Source organism: Aulonocara stuartgranti (assembly GCF_965226115.1).
Source record: "Aulonocara stuartgranti genome assembly, chromosome: 6".
Lineage (NCBI taxonomy): Eukaryota > Metazoa > Chordata > Actinopteri > Cichliformes > Cichlidae > Aulonocara > Aulonocara stuartgranti.
In genome coordinates, this window is record NC_138944.1 from 16,682,700 (window position 1) to 16,706,152 (window position 23,453).

At 39.8% G+C, this 23,453-nt stretch overlaps 2 protein-coding genes across 4 annotated transcripts; both read right to left on the reverse strand.

Moving 5' to 3' along the window:
- Positions 1–1,255: 1,255 nt before the first annotated feature.
- Positions 1,256–15,297, reverse strand: rhot1b (ras homolog family member T1). Of its 2 annotated transcripts, XM_082537211.1 has the most exons (20): positions 14,740–15,297; positions 13,824–13,882; positions 13,581–13,662; positions 13,431–13,474; positions 13,291–13,344; positions 13,078–13,130; positions 11,891–11,999; positions 10,713–10,814; positions 10,476–10,574; positions 10,262–10,370; positions 10,048–10,168; positions 9,766–9,850; positions 9,148–9,293; positions 8,504–8,604; positions 8,227–8,357; positions 7,744–7,827; positions 5,944–6,066; positions 5,632–5,834; positions 3,919–4,041; positions 1,256–2,470 (listed from the first exon to the last, which is right to left on the reverse strand). In XM_082537211.1, exons 1-20 carry the CDS (start codon positions 14,774–14,776, stop codon positions 2,353–2,355), a joined length of 1,983 nt encoding a protein of 660 aa, XP_082393337.1. In that variant the 5' UTR covers positions 14,777–15,297; the 3' UTR covers positions 1,256–2,352. The 2 variants fall into 2 exon arrangements, with proteins under 2 accessions (XP_082393337.1, XP_082393338.1); XM_082537212.1 differs by lacking the exon at positions 3,919–4,041.
- A 1,983-nt stretch (positions 15,298–17,280) lies between these two features.
- LOC309708102 (arf-GAP with dual PH domain-containing protein 2-like) lies at positions 17,281–21,619 on the reverse strand. 2 transcript variants are annotated; one of them, XM_082535867.1, is made up of 11 exons: positions 21,510–21,619; positions 20,813–20,943; positions 20,444–20,535; positions 20,161–20,249; positions 19,904–20,016; positions 19,640–19,786; positions 19,437–19,520; positions 18,457–18,519; positions 18,277–18,354; positions 17,841–18,069; positions 17,281–17,746 (listed from the first exon to the last, which is right to left on the reverse strand). In XM_082535867.1, exons 1-11 carry the CDS (start codon positions 21,595–21,597, stop codon positions 17,718–17,720), a joined length of 1,143 nt encoding a protein of 380 aa, XP_082391993.1. In that variant the 5' UTR covers positions 21,598–21,619; the 3' UTR covers positions 17,281–17,717. The 2 variants fall into 2 exon arrangements, with proteins under 2 accessions (XP_082391993.1, XP_082391992.1); XM_082535866.1 differs by having other exon boundaries at positions 19,640–20,016.
- Positions 21,620–23,453: the final 1,834 nt, after the last annotated feature.

Sequence of the window (23,453 nt, forward strand, 5' to 3'; positions counted from 1 at the left end):
AGGTTTTCTCACGATTCAAGTTTCTCAGAGAGCAATAACTGGCGCTCTCTGCAGAGCCGCAGCAGACAAAAAGACAGCACATCGAGCTTTGTTCACAGAGACATAGAAAAGTACCTTCCACAATGAAGATGAGACACCAACCAGAAAAAAGCAGTCAAAGGAAGGCTGCCTCAAAGTAGTCTCTAAAGACAAGTAGTGATTTCTAAGTTTCCCTTTAAATGGAGTTTAAAGTTTTCAGTGGGCTGTGATATGCCAACATTTCACAGCGGATGACTGGGGGAATAACTAATGAAGCATACAGCATGACATATTGCTGCGTATTGTGAAATCAATCCTGTGGGGTTCAGTCATCTGCAATGGATCAAATTCACCAAGAAGCTCTACTTCATTATTTAGAAACTTCCAGCAACCTCTGGTTTCTGTCCTTATGCAGTTTATGATGCTAAACACATCTCAAAGGATTTATACATTTTCCAGAGGTCTGGAAGATAACTTCAGAAGTTCAGCGTCTCTTATTTAATAAATCTAGGATAAATTATGGTTCAGTTTAAGCCTCTTCTGGGGTGTAGGGAGATGCTACTTTAACACAGTACTGGGTCTCACTTTAAAACATTCTGGGAGAAAAGCCCTCCACCACATTCCTCATGAAGTTATTCCAAATAGTTACAAAAAATACGCAAATTTTTTTTACCAAAGCCCAAAAAAGCCTGCAGAGATTTTTCATCATTATAATTCTGTTAAATTATAAATGAGTCAGAATGATGAGCACTAATTCTAACTTGTATTTCACTGCACAGAATGAGTTGTTCTCAATTTAGGGAGAGGACCACTTGCTGAAGAGCAAAACTGGATTTAATAAGCCAAGACATTATGTCGATAACCGCAACACCGTGTGTGTGTATATATATAAAAATATAAACATGGACAGTCTTGAGTCAGAATCAGACTGTATGGCTCACAATCTGGTTTTAGCCACTGATGGAGATTTTTTTTTTTTTAAGCAACGCTGCCCTCTTGTGTTAAGGTAAACCTTATTTCCAAATTGTTGCATACCGAATATAATCTGGAGAAAGACAGGCCCAGAAGAGGACAAGAGGAAAGTTAATAGTGTAGTAAACATCCTGAATATAAAAGCATGAATAAAGTTACTGTTTTTCAATAATTTAATTAGTTGTGAATAAATAACGGAGTCTTCGGGAGATAACAACTTTCAAAAAAAGAAAATCTTTGAATAAAATAACTCCAGTACACCACATTGTTCAGATATATTTATTCAATGTAAACTCTTGGAAAGGCAGGGATGAATGAATACAGAAACCAAGCAGTGAAGCAAGTAGCTGCATGTGGTTGAAAATGAGCATCTAGAGAAAATTATTACACCTTTTGTAACCAGGAGAGATCAGCGAGTCCTCGATTTTGGGGACTTTACAAGCAATGAGGAGAAGCTGTGAAGACGTTGGGCTACAATAATTCTTAAAACACTGAACTGTCATCAAAAAGTTTGAAGCATGCAAACTTTATGACAAGTACTTGCATACATACAGATAAAATGTAAAGTGACCAACATAGGAAGACATGAGAGAGCGCAGCAGACCTTCCGTTTCACACATTCACTTCCACTGATATAATCTTGATCCGCTCAGGTAGCAACAAAAAATAAAAAAAAATAAAGCAAACATTTAAAAAATAAAATTAAAAAAAATAATGTGCATCCAGGCATTTGGCCATTAAAGGAAATCCTCATTTCTGCCAGGTGATAATGATGAAAGATTGTGCTGTTAATAGCTCTGCAGTCAGTGCTGAAATGTGACTCAAAAGTGGCCTTTTAGACACAAATAAATCAAACGTACACATAGTCTACGCTATATACAGTATTTACATCTTCTTCTAAAGAATTACTTGCATATGGTACACATCACAAGCCTTATCGTACTGAAAGTGACACTAAATTGTTCATCATATCAGCAAGCAACCAAAAAAAAAATAGCTTTTTACGTAACTCAGTATGACTAATCAACCTTGTTTCTTTTCATATAAATATATTATCTTTATTTGCACAGGACAGATTGAGCAAATTAGCATTTGGTAGAAAATTAAATATTTCTTTGTATCGTCCCCAAAGAGAAACAGAAATGAAAATGCAAAAAAACAAAACCTAAATGTTTGCTTATTTGCACATAAATCTTTTTTTTTTTTTTTTTTTTTTTTTTAAACGGGGCTTATTAAACAACAGAATTATGAGTGATTTTCCATAAAGTTAATTCAATGAAAACAGGAAAATCAAAACTTCCGACTGGTCAAATTAGCTTTTATGTACCCCGGGTAGTGAGGGCTGGACTGAATGCTGAAGGATCACCGCGTTTTGAGCAGCACTCTGTACATGGCGAATCCCAGCACTGCAAACACTGTGGCTCCAACGCTCGCTCTCAGCCAGAAGGTCGAGCTCTTCAGGTCCGCTTGGCTAACGTGTCTGTTAAATAGAGGGATGCAGAGTGTAGAGACATATGTAAAGAGTTAAAAAACAAAAAAAACAACTGATTTTCCGTATCATACAACCCTGTTTTCACTTGGCTTTAAAATTCATTTTTGTGCGACTGGGTTAAAACAGCTAAGATGTAGTTACATTTGTCGCCATCATGTGTATTCATGGTGTCCGATTTAACTCACATCGTGTTACTGACTATATGACCGGTACGCCTGTGGTGGATGAGCATGGGAAAAACCACTGAGTTAAACTGATTTAAGTAGGAAACTACACTACAAAAGACATGCGGCTAAGTTTCTCCCAGACAACCCGGGCAGGTTGTTTGAGTGACTCGTGTGTTGTTGTTGGGTTATTACATCTGGATTTAACGCCGTCAACTTGTGACTGATCACCCAAGATGATGCATTTTAAAACTAAGTGTGAACAGGATCACAGATAATTCATCACTAGGACAGAAGTGACTCACAGACATCTCATCCTCTTTAACATCGAAACAAAAATTAAACTATTTCTCTTCCCCGATTAGCTCTCAACTTTCCAATAAAAGTGACAAACAGATCAAATAAGCAGTGACATTAGTTGTAAAGAAGGATCGCATAGAAATGAACATTGAGAAAATATTGATGAGCGGATGACAGAACAAGCAGAGAGCTGTGACATATTGAGACGCTGAAGCAAAAGCCAGTCAAACAGATGAGGGACTTAGAGGTTTATAGTTACGGATGCATGAGACAGCGAGACCAGAAATGAGTTGTGACAACTCTGTTAGATGAGACGGCTGAGGCACAGTGACATATGCAAAGCTGATACCAACAGAATGACAATCAGATTGAAGTCAAACACTGGGAAAAAAATGATGATGATGAAGTCTTTATAAAAAAAAGAAAGCAATATCAAGATTGAGATGAAAAAACAGAATGAGCAAAATGAGGACAACTAAAAAGGACTGTAGAGGGAAAGCGAGTAAACTTAATGGCATTTCTATTCTTCATTACAGAACAGCAGTATAAATGCAGTATAAGAAATAAAGTATGAAAGACTGGAACTTCAACAAAATCAGATTAGACAGAAGCAAGCATCATATATGCCGTGAGAAGCATTTAAACAGATCTACAGCAACACTGAAGGCTCATGTTGCTCCAGAGGAAAGTTACTAATATTGAGCAAATCGAATATTTTCTGTACATTTGTATAGGAATGAGGATATGAGGTTTTTGCATGGATGAGTTAAGGTTCACCACCATCCTCGAATTTGGCGATTAAGAATTAACGGGAAAGAACTGGTCCCTTTGGTGCAACCAGCCGGGTCTGCTGCTGTGTTACAAATGATGATGCCACAGAAAAAAAAAAGCAGCTTAAGAATGAAAACGTGAAAAACATAAAAATGATAAACGCCAACACGTCAACAAAGATAAGAGAAGTTTGTAAGAGACCTTCGGAGTACGACAGCGTAGAGTTTGGCCCTGACCGTCTGCAGCAGCTCAGAGTTGAGGAAGTTCTGACACAAGCAGAATGTGCACCGGTTACAAGTGCACATGCAGCGCAGCCGGGCGTGGCTGAGGAGAGACACAGGGTACGTACACGCACACACGCCAACAAACATACAGACAAACAGGACACATACGACAAACAAAAACAAAGTTAAAAGCTGAAAGAGGCCGCCACCATTAAAAGGCTCCAGTGTAGTTCAGATCACAAGAGAAGCAGCTTGATAAAAGGCTAAATGTTTCTCCTTTTGAGAGAAAAAGAAAATGTTACCTAATATGCTGATCTTTTAAATATTATTTCTACAAAAACAAAGAAAAGAAAATTCAAGCAAATTAAAGAATTTTTAAGAAACCTGAGAAAACAGAAACAGTGATAAAAGCAAAAAAACAAATCTCAATCTACCTGAAACCGTCACTAGAAAAGGCATTGGCCATGGAGGCGCCTCCAGCTTAAACACTTGAATCTCAGACAATAAAGTTGACCTCCTCAAGATTAAAGTCTCTGTGCAATCGTATAATAGCACAACGTGCAGCGAGGTGATTTACGTTGACAGTAAAGTGAAGCCTGACTGATGGCATGAGTGTGATGCTCAGGGAGAGATCACTATTACAGCTCAGCAGGAGGCCCGTGTATCCACAGTGGAAAACACAGTGGCATCAGACTAAAAGCAACATGTCCAGAGACCAGTGAAGTGCATTAATGCGTGTCGAGTGAGGCGCATGATGACAAATACTGACACTTGCAGACAGCAGGACCATCCCCAGAGGGGACCTGGGAATATTACACAGAGTACAGCTCTGTATTTAAACTGTCAGACTAATCTTAACCATATGGGGGGGGGGGGGGGGGGGGGGGGAGTATTCTATGATTCATCAGATTTATTTCTACAGTTGGGTCTTAAAGGGCAGAAAATCCTCAAGGACTACAGGAAACACAATTAAAACTTTGCAAGTTGCCTCCTTTTACAGCAGCAAACGAGAACTGTGACTCAGCTACTTCATCACCTCAGACCACAACATCCTCTAAAACTTATGTTTGGAGCCAGAGCGAAGGATTTAGAGGACTATATTGTCGGTCCGCATTTCCAGACCCGAGGGAGATATAAAGAATGCTCTAAATTGTATTAAAAACCTCATCCAGCACCAACAGCTTTAATAAAAATTACCAAACATAAATAATATAGGATTTATGTAATCATTTGCAGGAAACAAGAAAACTATGAGATTACATCTGCAGTTAATAAATGCATATAAATCTTCCTCTTCTGGGTGATGATTTATACTCATCATATCCTTATATCATAGTTAAAGGGTTAACAATATATAAATAGAAAAAATAAAAACAGGATATCATGAAGAAAAACATATTTTCCACAAATCTTCTCATTCTAATTTGTCAGCTAAGCTCATCTCAGAGCTGCGAAACTAAAGCTGCACTTCAATTAAAACTCAGACAATGCCCTCCAATAACAGACAAGACAGCTAAGTGGGATAACTTCAGTTAGCACTAATAAATAATTGGATTTCTCTGAATTAAATACAATTCACTATGTTCTTAGTTACCTTTTTACCCTTTCGGGAATCTAATCTGAAAATGTGACTCGTAACAAAGTATCACATTTACAGTCAGGTTGATGTTTCAAATTTCTGCATACTTACGGATACATAGCCATGGTGGTAAGTTTGGTGTAGATGTCTCTGTTGGGTGCTGAGGCTGCGTTACAAGTGAAAGACTGAGGCGGGGGCATCTTGTGCCTCCGACAGAACTCCAGAGGACTGCAGCCATACATCTGCTTGACCTCTGGCAGGTCTGACTTTGCTGCAATCATCATACATGGCGTCTTGCTGTCCATGAAGTATTGCTGAAGGAGAAAGACTCGTTAATGAATGATTATGGTTGTGGTGGTCTTTTGTTTTAAGTGGACAAACATCTGTGTTTTGGTACAATGTGAACACTAAAAACAGTTTTACCTTGAAAACCTTGGCGCAGTACTCAAAGGAGTAAGGGTTGCTGACGTCATAGACTAGGCAGACGATGTCACAGGCCAGATCAGAGTCAGACAGGTAGTCGAAGTCAGGAAACACTTCGTGAAGCTGGAGAGGTAAGGTGGTTAGAATTAAGTGGTTAAAGTGGAAATACTCTCTTTTCTAAATCTCTTAATTAAAATCCACTAAGCTAGAGGAACACAGCTGAGTTTGAACCTTAGTTCCTTTAATTTGACTTCAAGGTGGCACATCCCTAGTGGTCACAGTTGCTTAAATAGTTTGTAGAATGTGTGTGGACTTTATGTTAGATGCTGAGTTTGACTCAGTTTAATGTGATCTCATTCGGCAGTGCTGCTGGCATTTTTCAATTGCTTCCTAGAATTCCAGTTTTTAAAATTTGTGTGTCTAGGAGGTGCGTTGGAGTTCATCTAGTGTTTGGAAACAGCAACTCTTGGAATGAATTTCATTTTAGGGTAAAAGTTGCAGGGACACAAATCCGTACACAGTGAGAAGTGTACAAGAAAATGTGTTTTCAGTGCATTGGTGAGGGACACACAAAGTGCTGGTTTCCCTTAGACCAGCAACTTTGTGTGTCCCTGTCTTACCCTGCTAGCCAAGTTAATGAGTGCAACCAAGTGAAAAAAAAACAACAAAAAAACAAAAAACAAATAAAATGAGCATTCATTGTGCTCCAGATCTGATGACCAGATCACCAGAGGGCCCCATAGACCTTTGTTGTTTCTGTTTGACACAGACATTGATGTCTTGTCTCAGTGCAGGTTTGATGTCCATGATGAAATTGCAGACACACAAGTTGAGGAATTTGTACAGGGAGCGATCTAAAAATAGCAGCTGTGCTGTAAGCAGAACCAGTGCAACCCAGAAGTGCACAAGCACATGACATTACAGAGGGAAAATGGTCAAAGTCAGATAGATAGATACTTACTTTTAGTTAACTACTGTACAGTAAGTATCTAACCAGTTTAAAAACCAACCCACAGTGATGAAAACCAAAGTGATGAGAAGCACACAACCATCCAAGGACAACAGAGTGAATCACACTCATTAATTATTTGTTCTCCAGCTGCCTATAAGTGCCAAGACAAACAGGGTTGTTGTGCTTCACTATGGATGCCAGGACAGAGGGAGTGGAATCCACCCTGGAGGGTGAACCTTTTAAAGGTCCTTTAACCAGTGTCAAAACAAACAGTGCAGTCAATGTGCAAATCAATACAATTTCAACTATTGAGTTTCATCTGCTAAATGTTGCCATCTAAAAGAAGCCAGTTTGCTATGGTATTTGATATTTTGCCTACAACTTTACAACAACTGTTCCTCTGTATCCCTGCAGCACATGAACTGTGCTTGCACTTTGTCAAAATAGGCACAGCAGTGCTAATGCCTTTGTTAAGCAAGTACAAATGCTGGCTTGACAAAAGCATTAGGCGAGCATGATAAGAAGCTTACATAGAGCGAGCTAAGAACAGCCAACCTCAAGCTGGGCTGGCCTTCATGGATCACAGTTGACAACCTCACGTACAAGACACAGCGGTACATGCACAGTACAAAATGTATTTGTACCGTTACTGAAGGTCAGCACATACATAATGTGTAATAAAAGTATAGGAGCTACATTAAAGTGCCCAATATGAGAAATAATTAGAGTAACTTTATGTTAAAAAAAAAAAATCTGCCTGGAAGACAGTGTCCACACTGCAAGGATAGAAGATATATGTGCCGTCATGTGTTTTCATTAATGATTAAAGCAGTGTGTTTGATACTCACGAGAAGGTATTTCTCCTGGCCGTAAACATAGGTTGTATTGATGGCATAGTAGGATCTGTGCTCCTCTTTAATGGTCTTCTGGCGCTGAGAAGACAGAAGAGGATCTGGCGTTAATTAAAACATGATGTGAATGACATTTTCAATACATGCAGCAATGCAAAAATATATATATTGACATAATCCCAAATGTACAGAGTTAAGGCATTTAAATAAACCTTTTTACTGGAACTTTTTTTTGATACTTGCTGTGTCTCAGAGTAAACACGTCAGTCAGGGTAAAGCAAAACATGTTTATGGCAAAGCCTGAAATCCAGTTCAGGCAGCCGAATCTAAGCCTCTCACATAATACACCCCACAAACATGCAAAACACCTTTCTGAATACCTCTTCAATATGTTACTGCATGCCTATGTGCACTGCTCATTCTATAGCTATTGCAATGCTGGTGTAGTGGATGGCTGAGCTGGTGCTTAGTTCTGCTTACCATGAGGTTTCTACCCAGAAAGGCTTGTAGGAAGCCACTCTTGCCACTGCCAATGTCTCCAAAAACATTACAGCGGAAGACGCTGCGCTGGGTCTGCTTCTTCTGCAGGTCAATCTTCTTATCCCTGGTCACTGCACGAAGGAAACCACATACAAACACAAGTACCAGAGGATCAGTTCAGACAGCTGCTGTGCACAGTCCAACAGAGTCAACTACACCATTTAACTGTTCTTAAAACAGTTTTGTGATTAAATGAGGATTACATGGTAGAGTTTACCTGTAATTCCTGCAGCTTGGGACTCCTGCTCAGCAATTATTGAGTAACCAAGATACCCCAAATACTCCAAACATCTTTGGACATCCAGATAAGTTGTTAACCTGAACAAAAGGCAGCTGAAGTTAAGACACATGAACTCATATACAGTAATGTAACTAATATTATTTTATATTTAAATGACAATATTAAAATCATCAGTTTATTATTTAAATAGTTCTTCGTTGTGTCCCTGAATTGTCCTGACCCATCAGGGCAAGGACACAGGACGTTCCTGTATCAGAATTTGGCTGTAGGGTTGTAAGTGCTGTGGGGTGGGACCTCTATTATTTGGGCTTTCCCTGACAGATCCTGCAGATAGCTTACTCAATTCAGATGCCACATGAAAACTTTGGACTCTTTGTTATGCTCTCTCCTGTCAGTGCTTTTTAGAGTGTGGTGAAAAGCACTGGAAGTGGGAGACCATTGCCACCGGGGAGGAACATTACTTTAGGGATATGTTTGGTTTACACTGTGTCCTTGTAAATGCCAGTTTCAAAGGTTTCTGTACAGGTGTCAGTGGTTTTATTGTTGTGGCTGATCAGTCAATCGGAGCAATCAACAAGCAGAAACAAATAAACATGGACACCAGTTTAATGCCTACTTACGTCCACTGTGAGAGATACCCCTGGTAGGTGATCCAGCCTTGGTCATTAGTGCAAACTGTGTTATTGACATCTGGCCCCCAGGGCATGTAGGGAAAAACATCAAACAAGTCCCTCAGCTCCTCTGGTGACAAGGCACAGTCACGGTCCTAACAGACACAAGGATCAGTTACTGTGTACAGCTACACCTAAATAACGAACAGGGTGCTCGTGGCAGGAATAATTTCCTGTGGGATTTTGTGGGTGAATGTACACTGAACAAACTGCTCTAGTTTGATAGACTTCAGAAAAAGAATGGCCTAAGCTGGCTGGCTGTCACTTCTACCTGAGAAAACAAACATGACAGACTGAAGGCACACATTCACAGCAGGACACTAATCACTATGAGAGAAAGCAGATCTTGACACAAGCTGTCACTTTCACTCTTTGACTCTTCTAACCTCATGGCTAATTCTCCCTGCCAATCCCTCCTCAGCTGCAAGGAGTTACATCACACCTCAGCAGGTGGTCACACTTGACTGTGGGAAAGTGCCTTCCTAAATGTCAATCAGCAACTTCTTGTTTGTGTCTCATCAGGGTGAAGGCCAACATAAATACAGAACCAGATATACAGGACTGTACCTTATCGTGTTTGTCAAAGACGCTCTGGAGGAAGAGGTAGGCATTATGGTTGAGCTCAGTAGTGCAGTCTGGGGGAATTTTCAACCTAGAGAGGGAGAAATAACATTTATTCATATTTAACACATAAAATAAATGCAAGCATATTTACAAAATGTATCAAACAAGCAAATACGGAAGGAAATGATTCAACAGAGTGCCACAAACCAACAGACGAATGGAAATATAATGAGGTGCAAGAGCAGGAGCAGATTTTAGTTGCTTAGATGTCAAAGTAAAACTCACGGAGGGAAGAGATAGTCCTGATTTAACTCCAGGTCATCATCATATCCAAATCGCCTGAGTACTGTCCAGGTTGTTTCATGGCGTCCTCGCTGAATGAACAGCGTGTGGAGAAACAAAAATCCTGGAGAGGAAAAAATAAATAGATCTCAGGAATCCCACTGTGAGGCGAGCTTGTATATACATAAGCATCAGAAATACGTCCCATCACTCCTACCTTTAAGAGTGAGGCCGTTGTCACACACGCCATCAATTAAATTCTTCCTCACCACATTTTTTACATCCTCTAACGCCTGAGGCTCCAACGGGGTGTTGAAGCACGTCCGCTATGGGCAGACAGGCAAATGTTGTTATCTGAATTAGCTCAGCGTCTCCCACCGAAAGGAGGGAACAATAAAGACCGCCTGGATATTCTATTTTAACCAGTTTACCTGAAAAAAGTTGAGCTCGTTGTCGTTGAGATTACCATCGTTATCTAGGTCTGACACTTTGAAGATTCGAGTGAGAGCTTTTACACAAAGTGGCTTCATCTGAAAAATCAGGGACACACATCAAACGTTCTTTAAACAAAAGCAGGTTCTGCTAAGAGTTCAAATCCAGCCCTTAATGCAAAACAAACTCAGAACACTAAACAGCTCAAGAGTCATGTAGTGTACATTTATCCTTACATCTTTTTTCTCTGGACAGTAGAGGGGACCAGTGGGGTGGAGAACTGCCTTTTGAGCATAGTAGAAAAGCTCGGAGATGTTCTTCAGGTTCTTTGCTGAACACTATAAACAACAAGGAAGAAGAAAATGTGCACACATGTGCACACACACAGACACTATGTTCAGTGCTGTAATGCAGTTCTGGTATCGAAGTGGTTCATTTGAAAGCCCCATTAATACGCAGTGTGAGGCTTCTTGATCTCATAAGTATTATATGCGGCACTGTGAGCAAACAGTCCAGTCAGCAAAGGGTCATCCCTATTTACCTACCTGTGTGTGTGTGTGTATTTTGGTGACTAAGTAGTTGCCAGACAGGCTATTAACACACGTGATCTGTCTGAGCGGCGCGCCCGGTCCAATTAACAGACTGAAAAAAACCCCCACAGGTGTCAGGAGGTAGTGAACTAACTTCAACAGAAAGCAAACTTGGTAGAAACTGGTGAGGGTTTTTTGGTTTTTCATATCGAGGAGTTGAATTCGTGCTGAATTCAAAGTTCTAAACAGGTTATGGCTTAAACTCGTGACCCTTTACAGTTGTTTGACTTCCTAGATTTAAATACTTATGCAGAAATACCACTATTTTCAGGAAGAATTAAAAAAGGGAACCAAAAGGCATCACTCACACAAATGCAACAGGCCAAATTAGGTCAGTGTTTACAAGCAAGACAACAATAGTCAATATACTGTAAGTGGCAAAGATTATCTTTAGGCTGTTATCCTCCCTAGTTTATACTTAAATATCAAGTTAGCCAATCACACTGCAGCAACTCTGTTTCTATATTAACATCCGCAAGACTTTAATTGTTTAACTGTTTAAATGACATGTCTGTTAAGATCCCTTAAAAGCAACAATGGCTAAAGTGTGGATGTCATTATTAAGAGAAAAAAAATGCCGTTCTTCTTTGTTCCTGTAAAGATGGAAGTTTCTGCACAAAGGTCATTGTAATTAATTGTTATTAACTCTGTTGTGTTTCTTCCTCTTTAGGTTCAGCACAAAATAGAAGAATGTACTGATGTCCACTGTCTGAAGCAAACTATTTAAATACTTGAATCTAAGCAGATGATTGTTCTTGCAATCTGCCATTCTGTGTTTTATTGTTGAGAAATGGTGGCAGCAATAAGAGTGGTGACTGTCTCACCTCAACGCAAGTCTCTATCTCACTGTACTGATTCATAATGGGAAGTATGGTCTCCATGCTGCTGTGCTCCACCAAATCAGACTTGTTCCCCACCAGGATCAGGGGAACCCTGAAAATGTCAACACCACAAAGCAAAGTGATTAACAGACAATAACTGCTTGATATACACCAACTAGCCCCTTTATTAGGTATACCTGTTCAAATTATTTTTAACACAAATGTCTAATCAGCCAATCACACGGCAGGAACACCATGCATTTAGACATGTGAATCTAGTTTGTGGCATTTTCCCCACACAACCATCTTTAGGGTTTACAGAGAAAACTGGCAGATCTTTGGATGAAAAGGCCTTGTTGATGCAAGAGGTCAGAGTAGAATTACCAGTGTTTCAAACATCAGCAGAAAGGCAACAGTATAAAGCACTTAAACAACAGCAACCGCTGACCAAAGACGCTGGTGGTGATGTAAAGGTGTGAGGGTAATTTTGCTGGCAAACTTTTAGGCCCCTTAGTACCCACTGAGCATCGATTAAACACTTCAGCCACCTGGGTATTTTTCCATGTCCATCCCTTTATGACCACGTCTTCTGTTGGCTGCTTCTAGTCACAAAGTTCAAATTGTCTCAAACTGATTTCTTGAACACTTGACACTGAGTTCACTGCACTCAAATAAGCTTCACAGTCACTAGATCTCAGTCTAATAGAGCACCCTTGGAATGTGGTGAAAGGGAGGAGTCACATGATGGATTTGCAGCAACTGTGTGACGCCATAATGACAAGATGCAAATCGCTGAGGAATGTCTACACCAGGGAGAGCTATGGTAGTTCTGACTGGCTCCAACCCAGTACTAGCAATGTGTACCTAATAAAGTGACCAGTGAGTATACATATCAGTTCTTTTTTTGGTGAACCTGCTTGTGTGAAATGTGACACTTCTACTGCTGCTTTTTGCTTAGAGTGAAGACACTGTAAGGGGGAAAAAAAAAACAAAACCAAATAATCATCCTGGGAGTGTAGGTCATTACATTAACCACTACTTGAAAATTACCAGGTTTGGCTTCCTGCTACAGGACCTAATATTTTGCAGCTGCCTGTCCTGTCACACACAACTGCACAAACTGAGAATCTGATCCCACTCTCTTCTTATATTTGGTGGAAAACAAAAGCCCAGAATATTTCTGTATGTACCTGCTGTCCTTGTCTGTGTTCTCTGTAATGAGGGGGATCCAGTGGCTCGTCACCTATGAAAACACAAGTAGATACGATAAAAGATTTTCTCAGTTCAGAGAGACATGATACCCAATTCTTTAGTATCACGCTGTCACACCAGAGTCTTACATATTATACAGTTCAGCTGATATACAAACTAAATATGGAAATTCTGGCAGCAGAGGAGCTCACCTTCTCTATAGACTTCTTGTTGTTGACAGCGTAGACAATGCAAATCACATTTGCCTACAGGACAGATCAACACATAAGCATTAAGCTTTTACATGAACCCGAAAACTTTTCACTGAGCAAAGCAAAATCCACAGACTCACCTTGGAAATCTCCTGAAATAACTGCTCATCCGTCTGCTCTGCCTCTGTGGAGGGAAGATGAGCTTGCTTAAGTAAAACAAGGATGCTCCAATTCTTTATTTATAAAACACACACACACGCACACACACAAAGTAATGTTCCTTCAAATACCAGAGTAATCCACAATGTGTGTGGGAACTCTCTCCGGTGTAACATCAGCCGGTATGGTAATTTCTTCAGCTCGATAGGGAACCTGGGATACAGAGATGTTTAGAGCTGGCTACAGAGCGTAAATAGCACAGTCAAATCAATGCAAAATAAGGTGAATAGTGGGCACGTTTAATCCCAGATGGGTACAGTAACATTAAATTATTAAGTGATTAAGTTTCTGGCAAAACAGGAATGCATTCATACCACATCTGGGAACTCCTCGCTGACCAGTGACATGATGAGAGAGGTCTTCCCCACCTTGGCTGCAGATGGAGAGAAGGAGACATATTTAGTGTGTTTAGCAAACCCTCATTACTCATAAGCATAATGTATTATTATTACTGAGACACGTTTCTGTAGATGTTTAAGAAAATACAGGTTAGATGTGTGACCCATCAATTTTAGCCTTCATTTTTGAGGACACCAGATGTCCCACTTTATGGGAGCAACTTTGGAAGTCTGTCATTTCTTGTGCAAAGAGAAAGTTGCCAATCACTGGATGCACCTCTTCTGAAACTCAAAGATGACCACCAGTCAGATATCAGATAAAATAACACAGACATAACCCCAACGTGTAAAACAAAGCCCATCACATTCCAATAATTCAGATGCTTGAAAGGCTGTGATGTTACCTGATAGAACCCAACTTTCAAGGAGATAGATAGATAGATAGATAGATAGATAGATAGATAGATAGATAGATAGATAGATAGATAGATAGATGCAAAGTGCAGTGAATTCACATGTATACTGTAGAGTACATGTGAAATTAGGGCAATCAGATTGCAATACCATCAAGAGTGTTCACCATCAAAGTGGTAAACTGAGGTTAGGTGAATAATAGAAAAGAAATTATCCGCCTAACTGCTCTAAAAAGCTACAGTGGGGGATAGCATGGCCAAGATAAGCTCCAATAACACATACAGACCTCTAAAGCATAAAGCAGTTGCAGAACGAGTGGCCTGAAACAAATACAGAGCTCATCGCGATGAAGACACTGCTCAGCATCACATGTCCAGCTGTCTGGCAGCAGCAGTGCAATTCAAAGTGTGCACTAAAAGGCTGACTCTGCAGTCAACAAACACACTGCAAACACAGCTTTATCTAAAGCCTTACTTACGCTCTCCCACTAATAATATCCTCACGTCTTTGCGCATCTTCCCCGGCGTCGTCAACCACGTCGGCAGACCGGTCTGTGTGCAACATTTATGCTCCTGTCTGTCTGGATGAAGGATACAGCCAGCCACTTCTACGCGGCCTGGCTCGCTTGCTAACAGCTACGTTCGCATTTCAGCCCCCGTCTGCTCAGCTTCAACGCAAACTCCACACGGTTAGAGAGAGCCCTACAAAACGCTGTTCTTCTTTCTTACTGTACTCTACCGTGCATACTGTCACACAGCCAGCAGGGAGCTCACACGAACAGCCAGATAACCACACAAACTTGACTGTTACAACACCATCGGCTGCTAGCTGTCGGCCACGCCCCTCCTCGGGTCAGCTGAGTGCGTAAAGCCGAGATGAGCTCGCGCAACACTTAAAAACAAAACAAAAAGTCATGTAAAAAAATAAAAATAAAACTATCCCCCATGTACTTGACCGAGAAGTGCGGCATTAATCTGCGGGTTTGAATTAAGACAGGTGTGAGCTCTATCTGCGATATTTTTTTTAGTACTGGGAAACTGGAGTGGAGTGAGAGATCTTACTTTTTCCTCTAGCTTTGAATTTCTGTCAAAAGGCGCTATCTGGAGGAAAAGAAAAAGCAGCACGTGCAAGTCTGAGGTATTAAAAGAGTGGCGGTTATGGTCTGTTTTTCTTTTTTAAGTCAAGCGGCGATACCTGCGTAATACATAGACAGAATAAGATTTATGGTAAGAAGATTGAGTTATTTCTTTTCTTACACACACACAGACTATGAAATAGACTTCTACCTTATACTGCAGGGGGTGATTTAGTTTTTTTTTTAAGGACATCGGGTGTTTATTGAGATGCTTTCGGCTATTTTGCCCTTGTGTGCATTAAGGTGGATTCCACACTCCATAAGACTCCATCACTACTGATTTCCAGTCCAGGCTGCATAATTTGGCAAACCTCGGCCTTTTCTCCCTGTTTCTCTTCCTTAAGAATGGCTTCTTTACAGCCACCCTTCCACTGAAACCATTTCTGATGAAGCTTCAATAAAAGGTAGATTGATCAACTGAAGGCCAGGTGTATCTCTCACATCCTGTGTCAGTTCATTGCTTGATATTTCTCCTATTTCTTAAGAACATGACTTTCAGATACAGTTCATCTGCTATAGATAGCTTTTTTTTTTTAGACCTGGCACTTCTTTTGTTCTCCATATGTCCAGTTTTCTAAGAACACACTGAACACTATTCTGAAATATGTCATGCTTCTGGCCACTAGCTCTTTGGTAATCACCTTGTTGATGCAAAAATACTATTTTATGTCATCTTGATGCATTCTCAATCATCCAGGTAAGTAAATCTCCAAAAGTTGATTCTGTTCATCTGGACGTAGTGTTTTCAGTGGGAGAAACGTTTCGTCATTCATCCAAGTGACTTCTTAAGTCTCAGCTGACTGCAGGTTCCCCCACTTTTACGTGAAAAGGGAAAGACCATCTCTGAATCGAGGAGGGGGTCTAAGGGTACATCTTTCACCATCTTACAATGCTGTGATTGCAGCCATTCCCCAACTCTCTGTGAATGGTTCTCATGGCCATTGATCAGTGTTCTTTGATCAGTGGTTGTTGATCAATGGTCATGAGAATTTGCATAATCATAATCAAGAAACTGACCTCGCACCCCATTGTTCCTTCAGTGGGCTGGTTTCAGTCATAATGCACATGTACTGTTTATAAGATTGGGGGAAACCTGCAGTCAGCTGAGACTGAAGAAGTCACTTGGATGAGTGACGAAACATTTCTCCCACAAAATGCTACGTCCAGATGAACAGAATCAACTTTTGGAGACTATTTTATGTCTTCTGTAACTTTGGCATTTTTCACAAACCCAGCTAGAGAAATGGGAACAAATGGTGTGTTTTTCTTAAACGCTGCTAGTAATGAAGTGCCTAAAGATACAATTTAAAATGGTCTCTTTGCTAATTTGTCAGGTACAAGCAGCTGACTGAACATGAGTGAAAAAGCAGCCAGTGTCCAAAGAAAAACTTCAAAAAGTCTGGAGAACAATATTACTCAAGACCACAAAAAAGAAAGTCTGGCTCCTTGGGATGGGTCAGGACTTTCACACTGCACAAAGTTTCTCTGTACTGCAAAACTGTCAAAACAGAAGATTTTCTGGTACACTTTCTTAAGCCTTTAGCATATCCTTGTGTATGGAAGAATCAAACTTTTAGATTGAAATGTTCACTTAAAATAATAATACTATTAAAACAGCTTTTAATAAGAGATGGAGCATAAAGTAAGTGTTTCTTTAAGGCTAGCAGCTAAATTACTGTAAACTAATTGATAAACAGTGATATGTGGTCCTGGTGGTTGTTGTGGTATTCCCATCAGCCCTGATGGAACCCGCTACTTAAAATCAAAACATCTCAACAGAGGCACATATGCCTCATAAAATGCCCAGCTGCACATATGTTACTGATGAGGAAGAAAGCCAGCATGTTCCCCAACAACTGGTTAACAAAAAAAGAAAGAAAGCAGTTATTTATCAAGTGTATTTAAATTATGAGTTTGAGAAATTCACAGACAGCTACAAACACAAAAAAGTATCCAAGTACATCAAAGTTAACAAAAATATTTACAAAATAGCCATTTCAGTCTTTATTTTAATAAATACAATGTCTGTTTTCAGTGACTTTATAATGTATTACAAAAGAACGCTGACATTAATTTCAACAAAAGTGCATCAAAATCAGGAGACATTGCTTTTAATGTGCGTGGATCTTACAGAGAAACAAAGTCTCTACGGTGACAGTAGCTTCTCCACATTGCAGACAGTAAGCGCCTTAGTCGGTCTGTGGTCCTGTCTCTAATTATGTTTCTAGCCACACAGGTTCGGGCGCGTCTTTGTGAGAAAAGCTTCAGGTCTGTTCTGTCCCCAAACGGTATTTTAATTTCCTTGCAAAAAAGGAAATGATTCATTTTCCTCTCCTCAGGTTGGCCTCATCTGAATATCGCAAAGAGAAAGAATTAGGAATGCTTGACAACCAAAGGAGCAAAGTTGATGCATTTTAACAACACACGGGACAACAAATTCCTACTAGAGTAGTCTTCTGGTGTCATGGGTTGAGAGATGACCTTTCTGAAAGCCATTATCCACTCGCTCTGCTCCTGCTCCTGCTCACACATAAAAACAAACTGCCTCTCCGGAGTCTCCAGTGAGATCCCGCAGCACCACCGGCTTCCCCTCGCGTTGCGGCTGCTGGTTTCTGAAACAGAGTAGCCGTGGCTCTCTGTGCCGATGAAGACAGCACCCAGCTCTGTAGCATCCTAACAGTATAAATAAACAAGGTACAACTAAATAGGATCATTATGATTATTCATTGTATTTTATGAGCATTAGAATAACTTCTTAATATCTCCAATTAAAAGAAAAAAAATGACAAATTTTTATGTTTCATTTATTTATGTAGGTGTTTCATTTTCACAAAGATATGAGCAACACAAAGATCTCTGTTCTTCATCTCTGTTCATTACCAGTGGAGATTTAAAGTATAGAAGCTTTCTGTTCATTGAGCACAGCGTGAACCAGCGCTTCTTGAATGGCTCCCGTTGCTGAAAACACATATAAACACACCAATCCAATTAGCCAGGCAGTTAAACTAAAAATAAGTAGACCCAGTAAATCCAGTTAAAAATTTTGGATAGTTCACAGACCGTCGGACCAGTTTTCTCCATGTATCCCTCCTTCAGGCAATGTGCTGTTAGCTGATGTTTTAACTGTGCAAAGAAACACCAACAAATACTGTGAGCTGAACAACAGCAGCAGCTCACAACCAGAATGATTCAACCGTGCTGACGTTGTGCGGGTTTGCACATTAAATGTAATGTGTTTAAATGGGGAGAGAACAAACCGAAATTATTATTGAATTTAACTGCCGCGAGTAGCATCATGTTTCATCTGATATATTTGTTCATGGAATAACAAGGCCTCGCCTAGCCATGTAACTGCTCTTCAGTCAATTGCCCAATTACTTTAGAGCATTTGAAAAGACTGTGTATAAAAATGGCTGTGATTCCTAAACAGTTCATACTAATTTTTTTGTTACACTAATTAAAATAAAGCTAGGGGTCTGCACTTCTATCATAGCCTGACTGTTTGGTTGAAAATCCATGGTTGTGGTGTACAGAGGCAAAAACAAATTCATTGTCCAAATATTTATGGACCTAAGTGTATAAATCCTGCCTGTGCTAGTTTTAAAGTGTATATTAAGTACAATAAAGACAAAGGAGCTTTCTCAAATGCTAAGACAAAAAAAAATTATATAAACACGTGGTACTAAAAACAGAAGACTTGTGGTTCAGCAGCAACTTTCTTGGGTGTGAAAGGTCATTTTAAAACAATCACTGAGCAAAAGCTGCGGCATTAGTAACAAAGACTTGCAGATATGAGCGGAAACTTTAAAAAGAACATTAAACAAGGCTTCGGTCGAGGCCTTGAAACCTCTGCACACTTTCTTGAACAGAAAGCCATTAAATTGGAAAGTTCTATGTAGTTAATTACAGAAAACGTTTGATGTATGAGGTATGACTTTGAGGTTGTATAATTTTACTTAGCGGCTTTTTGAGGATAGACATCACTAGCCTGAAGTAAGAGGGGTTTACATAGCTGATGACCTAATGAAAGTTTGTCTCACGTCTTTTTCTTGAAGAGTGGGGTTTTTCTTCAGGAGGTATGCCAAACGTGTTGCCCGAATAGCATTGAAAAAAGACACAATCACCTATAAGAGATCATAGACATAGGTTTTGCCAGGAAGAGTAATTGTCTCAAATAAGGTATAACTCTATGAATGTGGGATGGAAAAGAGCATGCAGCATACATCTGGGAAGATGCCCTCACCTGCCCGTCCTCGTGGTACACAAAAAGGTTCTTTGAGCGTTCATCATCCACATAGGAGATCTGCAAACCGGTAGCATGACCGATCTTCTCTGGTTGGAAGACTGCATTCAGATCCTTCATGTTGATGACAGCTTTGGGAACCTTGGACTTGGTTTTAATGAGATGATTGAGGAAGATTAGAAAAAGAGGTATTTGGCCAGAGTCAACTGAAGAATGCTTATACAGCTGTAAACTAAACGGTCTTATGACTGAAGAACTGCTCACATCCTCTTTGATGAAGTATCTGAGGGTGAAGTCTTTCTGTGAGAGCAGGAAGGTGCTTTTAAAGAACTGCTTACTGTCTTTGCCTTTCTTCCATAGTGTTGCCTCAAACAGTTCTGGAGTATCAAACAGTTCAAAGAGGTGAAGCAAATAAACTGCAGGTTAGACTTTGATGGGAAAACAAATGCTGGGTTGTCAATGTTTTGTTGACGGGGGAAGGTTTCTTTTTTTTTAATTAAAAATATTGCGAGGATAATTACCTGCACTGTACACTTTTTGAAAGTAGATGTTTTCTCCTGTGAATTCCCGTCTTTCGTACTTGGCACGGATCCACTGATCCTTAAGAACGCTGAAAACAAACAAGTCCGTGAAAATGTGTAGACCTGTCACTGAGCCTTTACACTTCTCTGCTGTTCCTCTTTCTACCTGAGAAACGTGACTACTCCACTCCCATTCACTAAACAAACCGTTTGTTGTCTTTGCTTCCCACTTCCGTTGAGTTAATGAAATGAATGGGTGCCAAATGCAGTGAAAGTCACTTACATGCAATCTTTCTGCTGTGGTTGGTAGAAAAAGACCGGGACACACTTCTCAAAAATAGCTTTGGCAGCAGAATTTCCCTTCTCTTGCATGAACTAAAACCGCATAATGTGAGAGTTAAAAATAAAGGTTAGAACAAGATAATATTGTTTACATGATGAACAGACTCAAATTAGAAGGATTTATTTTAAAATGAAGCACAAAATGAAAATCTGGAGGTAACGGAGTAATAACAGAGGGAACTGGGGGGAGTGAAAAATCAAAGAAATCTAAAGGTATCCAACACCCTCTTTATAATAAAAGGAAAATGTCTAAATTTAAGAGAACATGAATAAATAATTAATCATATGAATTCATGCTAATAATTAATACCTCTACAAGTGAATCTTCCCAATGATCCAGCCGTATGGATTTCACTTTGCTGACTGCAGGCAGATTACGATGCATCCCCGAGCAGTTCAGGCACACAAAGATGCCGAGAGTGTAAGAAGCCCAGTCAGGGTCTGCGAGCAAAAAGTGATCACAGTGTTTATTTTATAAGAAGGAACTAAGTACAGTGCAAAAAAAATAAATAAAAGTAGTCCTATGAACTGCCTAATGACCATAATGTACAAAGATTATAAAGCAAAAATCAGTGTTTCTTTTCTGCACAATTATAAAGTCGATAAACAGGCGAAAGAGTAAGCGTATAAAGCACTGTTTGCACTACCTCTGTCTTCATTTCACATAGGTACACACTGTATTAACTGTCCTCATACAGTGAAGGTGAAAAGTGGTGGAAAAAAGGAGGAACAATAAGGTCATACCACCCTATACAGCAGTTTTCTCTTCCCCTTCTGAGAGCTTATTACAGTTTTACTTGGTTATAAAATAATATTTTGGACACAATATTGTTAACTAAATAAAGCACATGACTCAGTCAGATGGGCCGTCTATTACCACTTGTGACGTAGTGAAATAAGGTAAATAAAATGTTCTCTGGAGAGAAAGTTAAAAAAAAGTATAAATAAATAAAAATCTATCAGTGCTAATCTATAAATTAAACCTGAGTCTGTTGAAGTGTACTCACCAGGAGCTCCACAGTCAGCACACAAGTTGTTACCCGGCTGTTGCACCAAATCAAGGAGAATTTTGTTATTTCTTTCAGAAGTGGCCATTGATGAAGGGCGTCTGCTTCTCTTGGGCTGACAGTCAAATCCCAACAAAACATCTACTAGGTAGTAACTCCATATTGACTCTACACACTTCACAGTACAGAGCTATTCTGCCCTGTAGCAGGTACAAACATCTCCGTGGCCAGTGGGCCAGTATTTCCTCTTAACAATGCCGCATCATGAAGTTTATTGTTCTGCACACAAACACATATATCCAGAAATAACAGAGAAAGGAAGTGAAACATACGTCACTCAGTTACTGGGTGATTGACTTACAGTATTAGGCTGCTAGGCTTGTCGCTGTTCGAAAGCTGTGAGAGCAGCAGTTTTGTTTTTAAAGTTAAGGTCAGCAGCAGTAGCAAGAAAAAGGAGGGAACTTTCCAGAATAGCTCCAAGCTTATGTGCCAGTTTTACAAACTGTTGCAAACTTATAGCCAGACCTTTGTCCTGCATCTAAATTTAACTGCTGCTGTTGTCACGAGTGGCATTCATTTGCTTTAAGTCCTGGGCTAGAATTAAGACTGGATAGGCAGATGTCAGTGAGACAGACAAAACCCACCTTTAAAAATGTACTTTTACACATCGGATAAAAATACCTCCTGTGGGGAGTTGCCACTATATTAATAAAATGTCTATAAGATGTATCTGGTGTGCCAAAATAAATCGTCAACTGCGTTCATACAGCAGATAAAGAAAAGGGGGAGATGCAAATTGCACTATTAATTTAAAAATTACAAAACCCAGAGTGAAACAGAGGAATGAAGTGGGAAAAGTCTGTGTGTCAACTAGCCTGCTTACATTTTATGACCTTGACTCACTATTCTTCAAACTCGACCTTCATCTTGGCCCCAGCTGCACAACTGTAAAATTTTGTGACTATATTTTGAATTGTTGAGGTGACAAATGCTTTTTGTTGCAGTTTCCGCTGCAGTACGTATCTTCAGCACTGCGTGTTGACAAGCTGACAAATGCACGTAGGGACAAATGCATAAGGTAACAACTGCTCAAACAACAACAGCTGCCTGAACCCACTATGAACATGAAAGTTAGAAGAACGGTGTCTCTCTTAGGAAAATTCAGTCCAAGATATGTGGTCCAAGACTCCCCTGTTGGGACCTTAAAAAGAACTATTTCCTTTCATTGTTTCCTCCACAGAAGTTGGCTGGAAAACTTAAATATAAACAAAGAAAGCTTTATTAAACACACTTGGGAAAAATGTGTTTGTTTGGTTTATAACTCTATAGCTCCTGCATAGTTCTGCTTAAACCAGTTAAATTAAACTAGAGGAAAGTAGTAACACTGAATAGAGTTTATTTTAAGCTAACCGGAACAAAAAAAAACTGTTCACATAGATGCAGAACAGATGGACATTCTTACTTAGTGACTGTCTGACGATTTTTGTGTCCATCCAGATTTAGAAGCGAACGTCTACTTTCTATACTGTTTATATGCAGAGAAATGGATTAAATGGTGGAAACCAAAGAAGGAAAAATGTTGCACAGATTTCAGGGAAGAGTTGAGATGGGCTCTGGGTGGTAAGGAAGAGTTAGCAGATGACTGGGAAAATACAGCAGTAATGGAAAATGGTAAATGGACTGGTTATTATAGAGCACATTTCTACTCTACTCTTTATACAACAAGCCTCATCAACCCATTCATACAAGCACCTTTTTCTATGCTGAAGTGCTTTCTAATATTCACACAAATTCACACTTTGATGGATGCATCGGAGAGCAGCTTGGCGTTAGTGTCTTGCCCAAGGATATAGGGCATTCAGATTGGAGTAGGCAGGGATCAAACCACCAACCTTCAGATTTGTAGATGAATTTGGGATTGTGGAAAGAGTTGTTGAAGCTAGG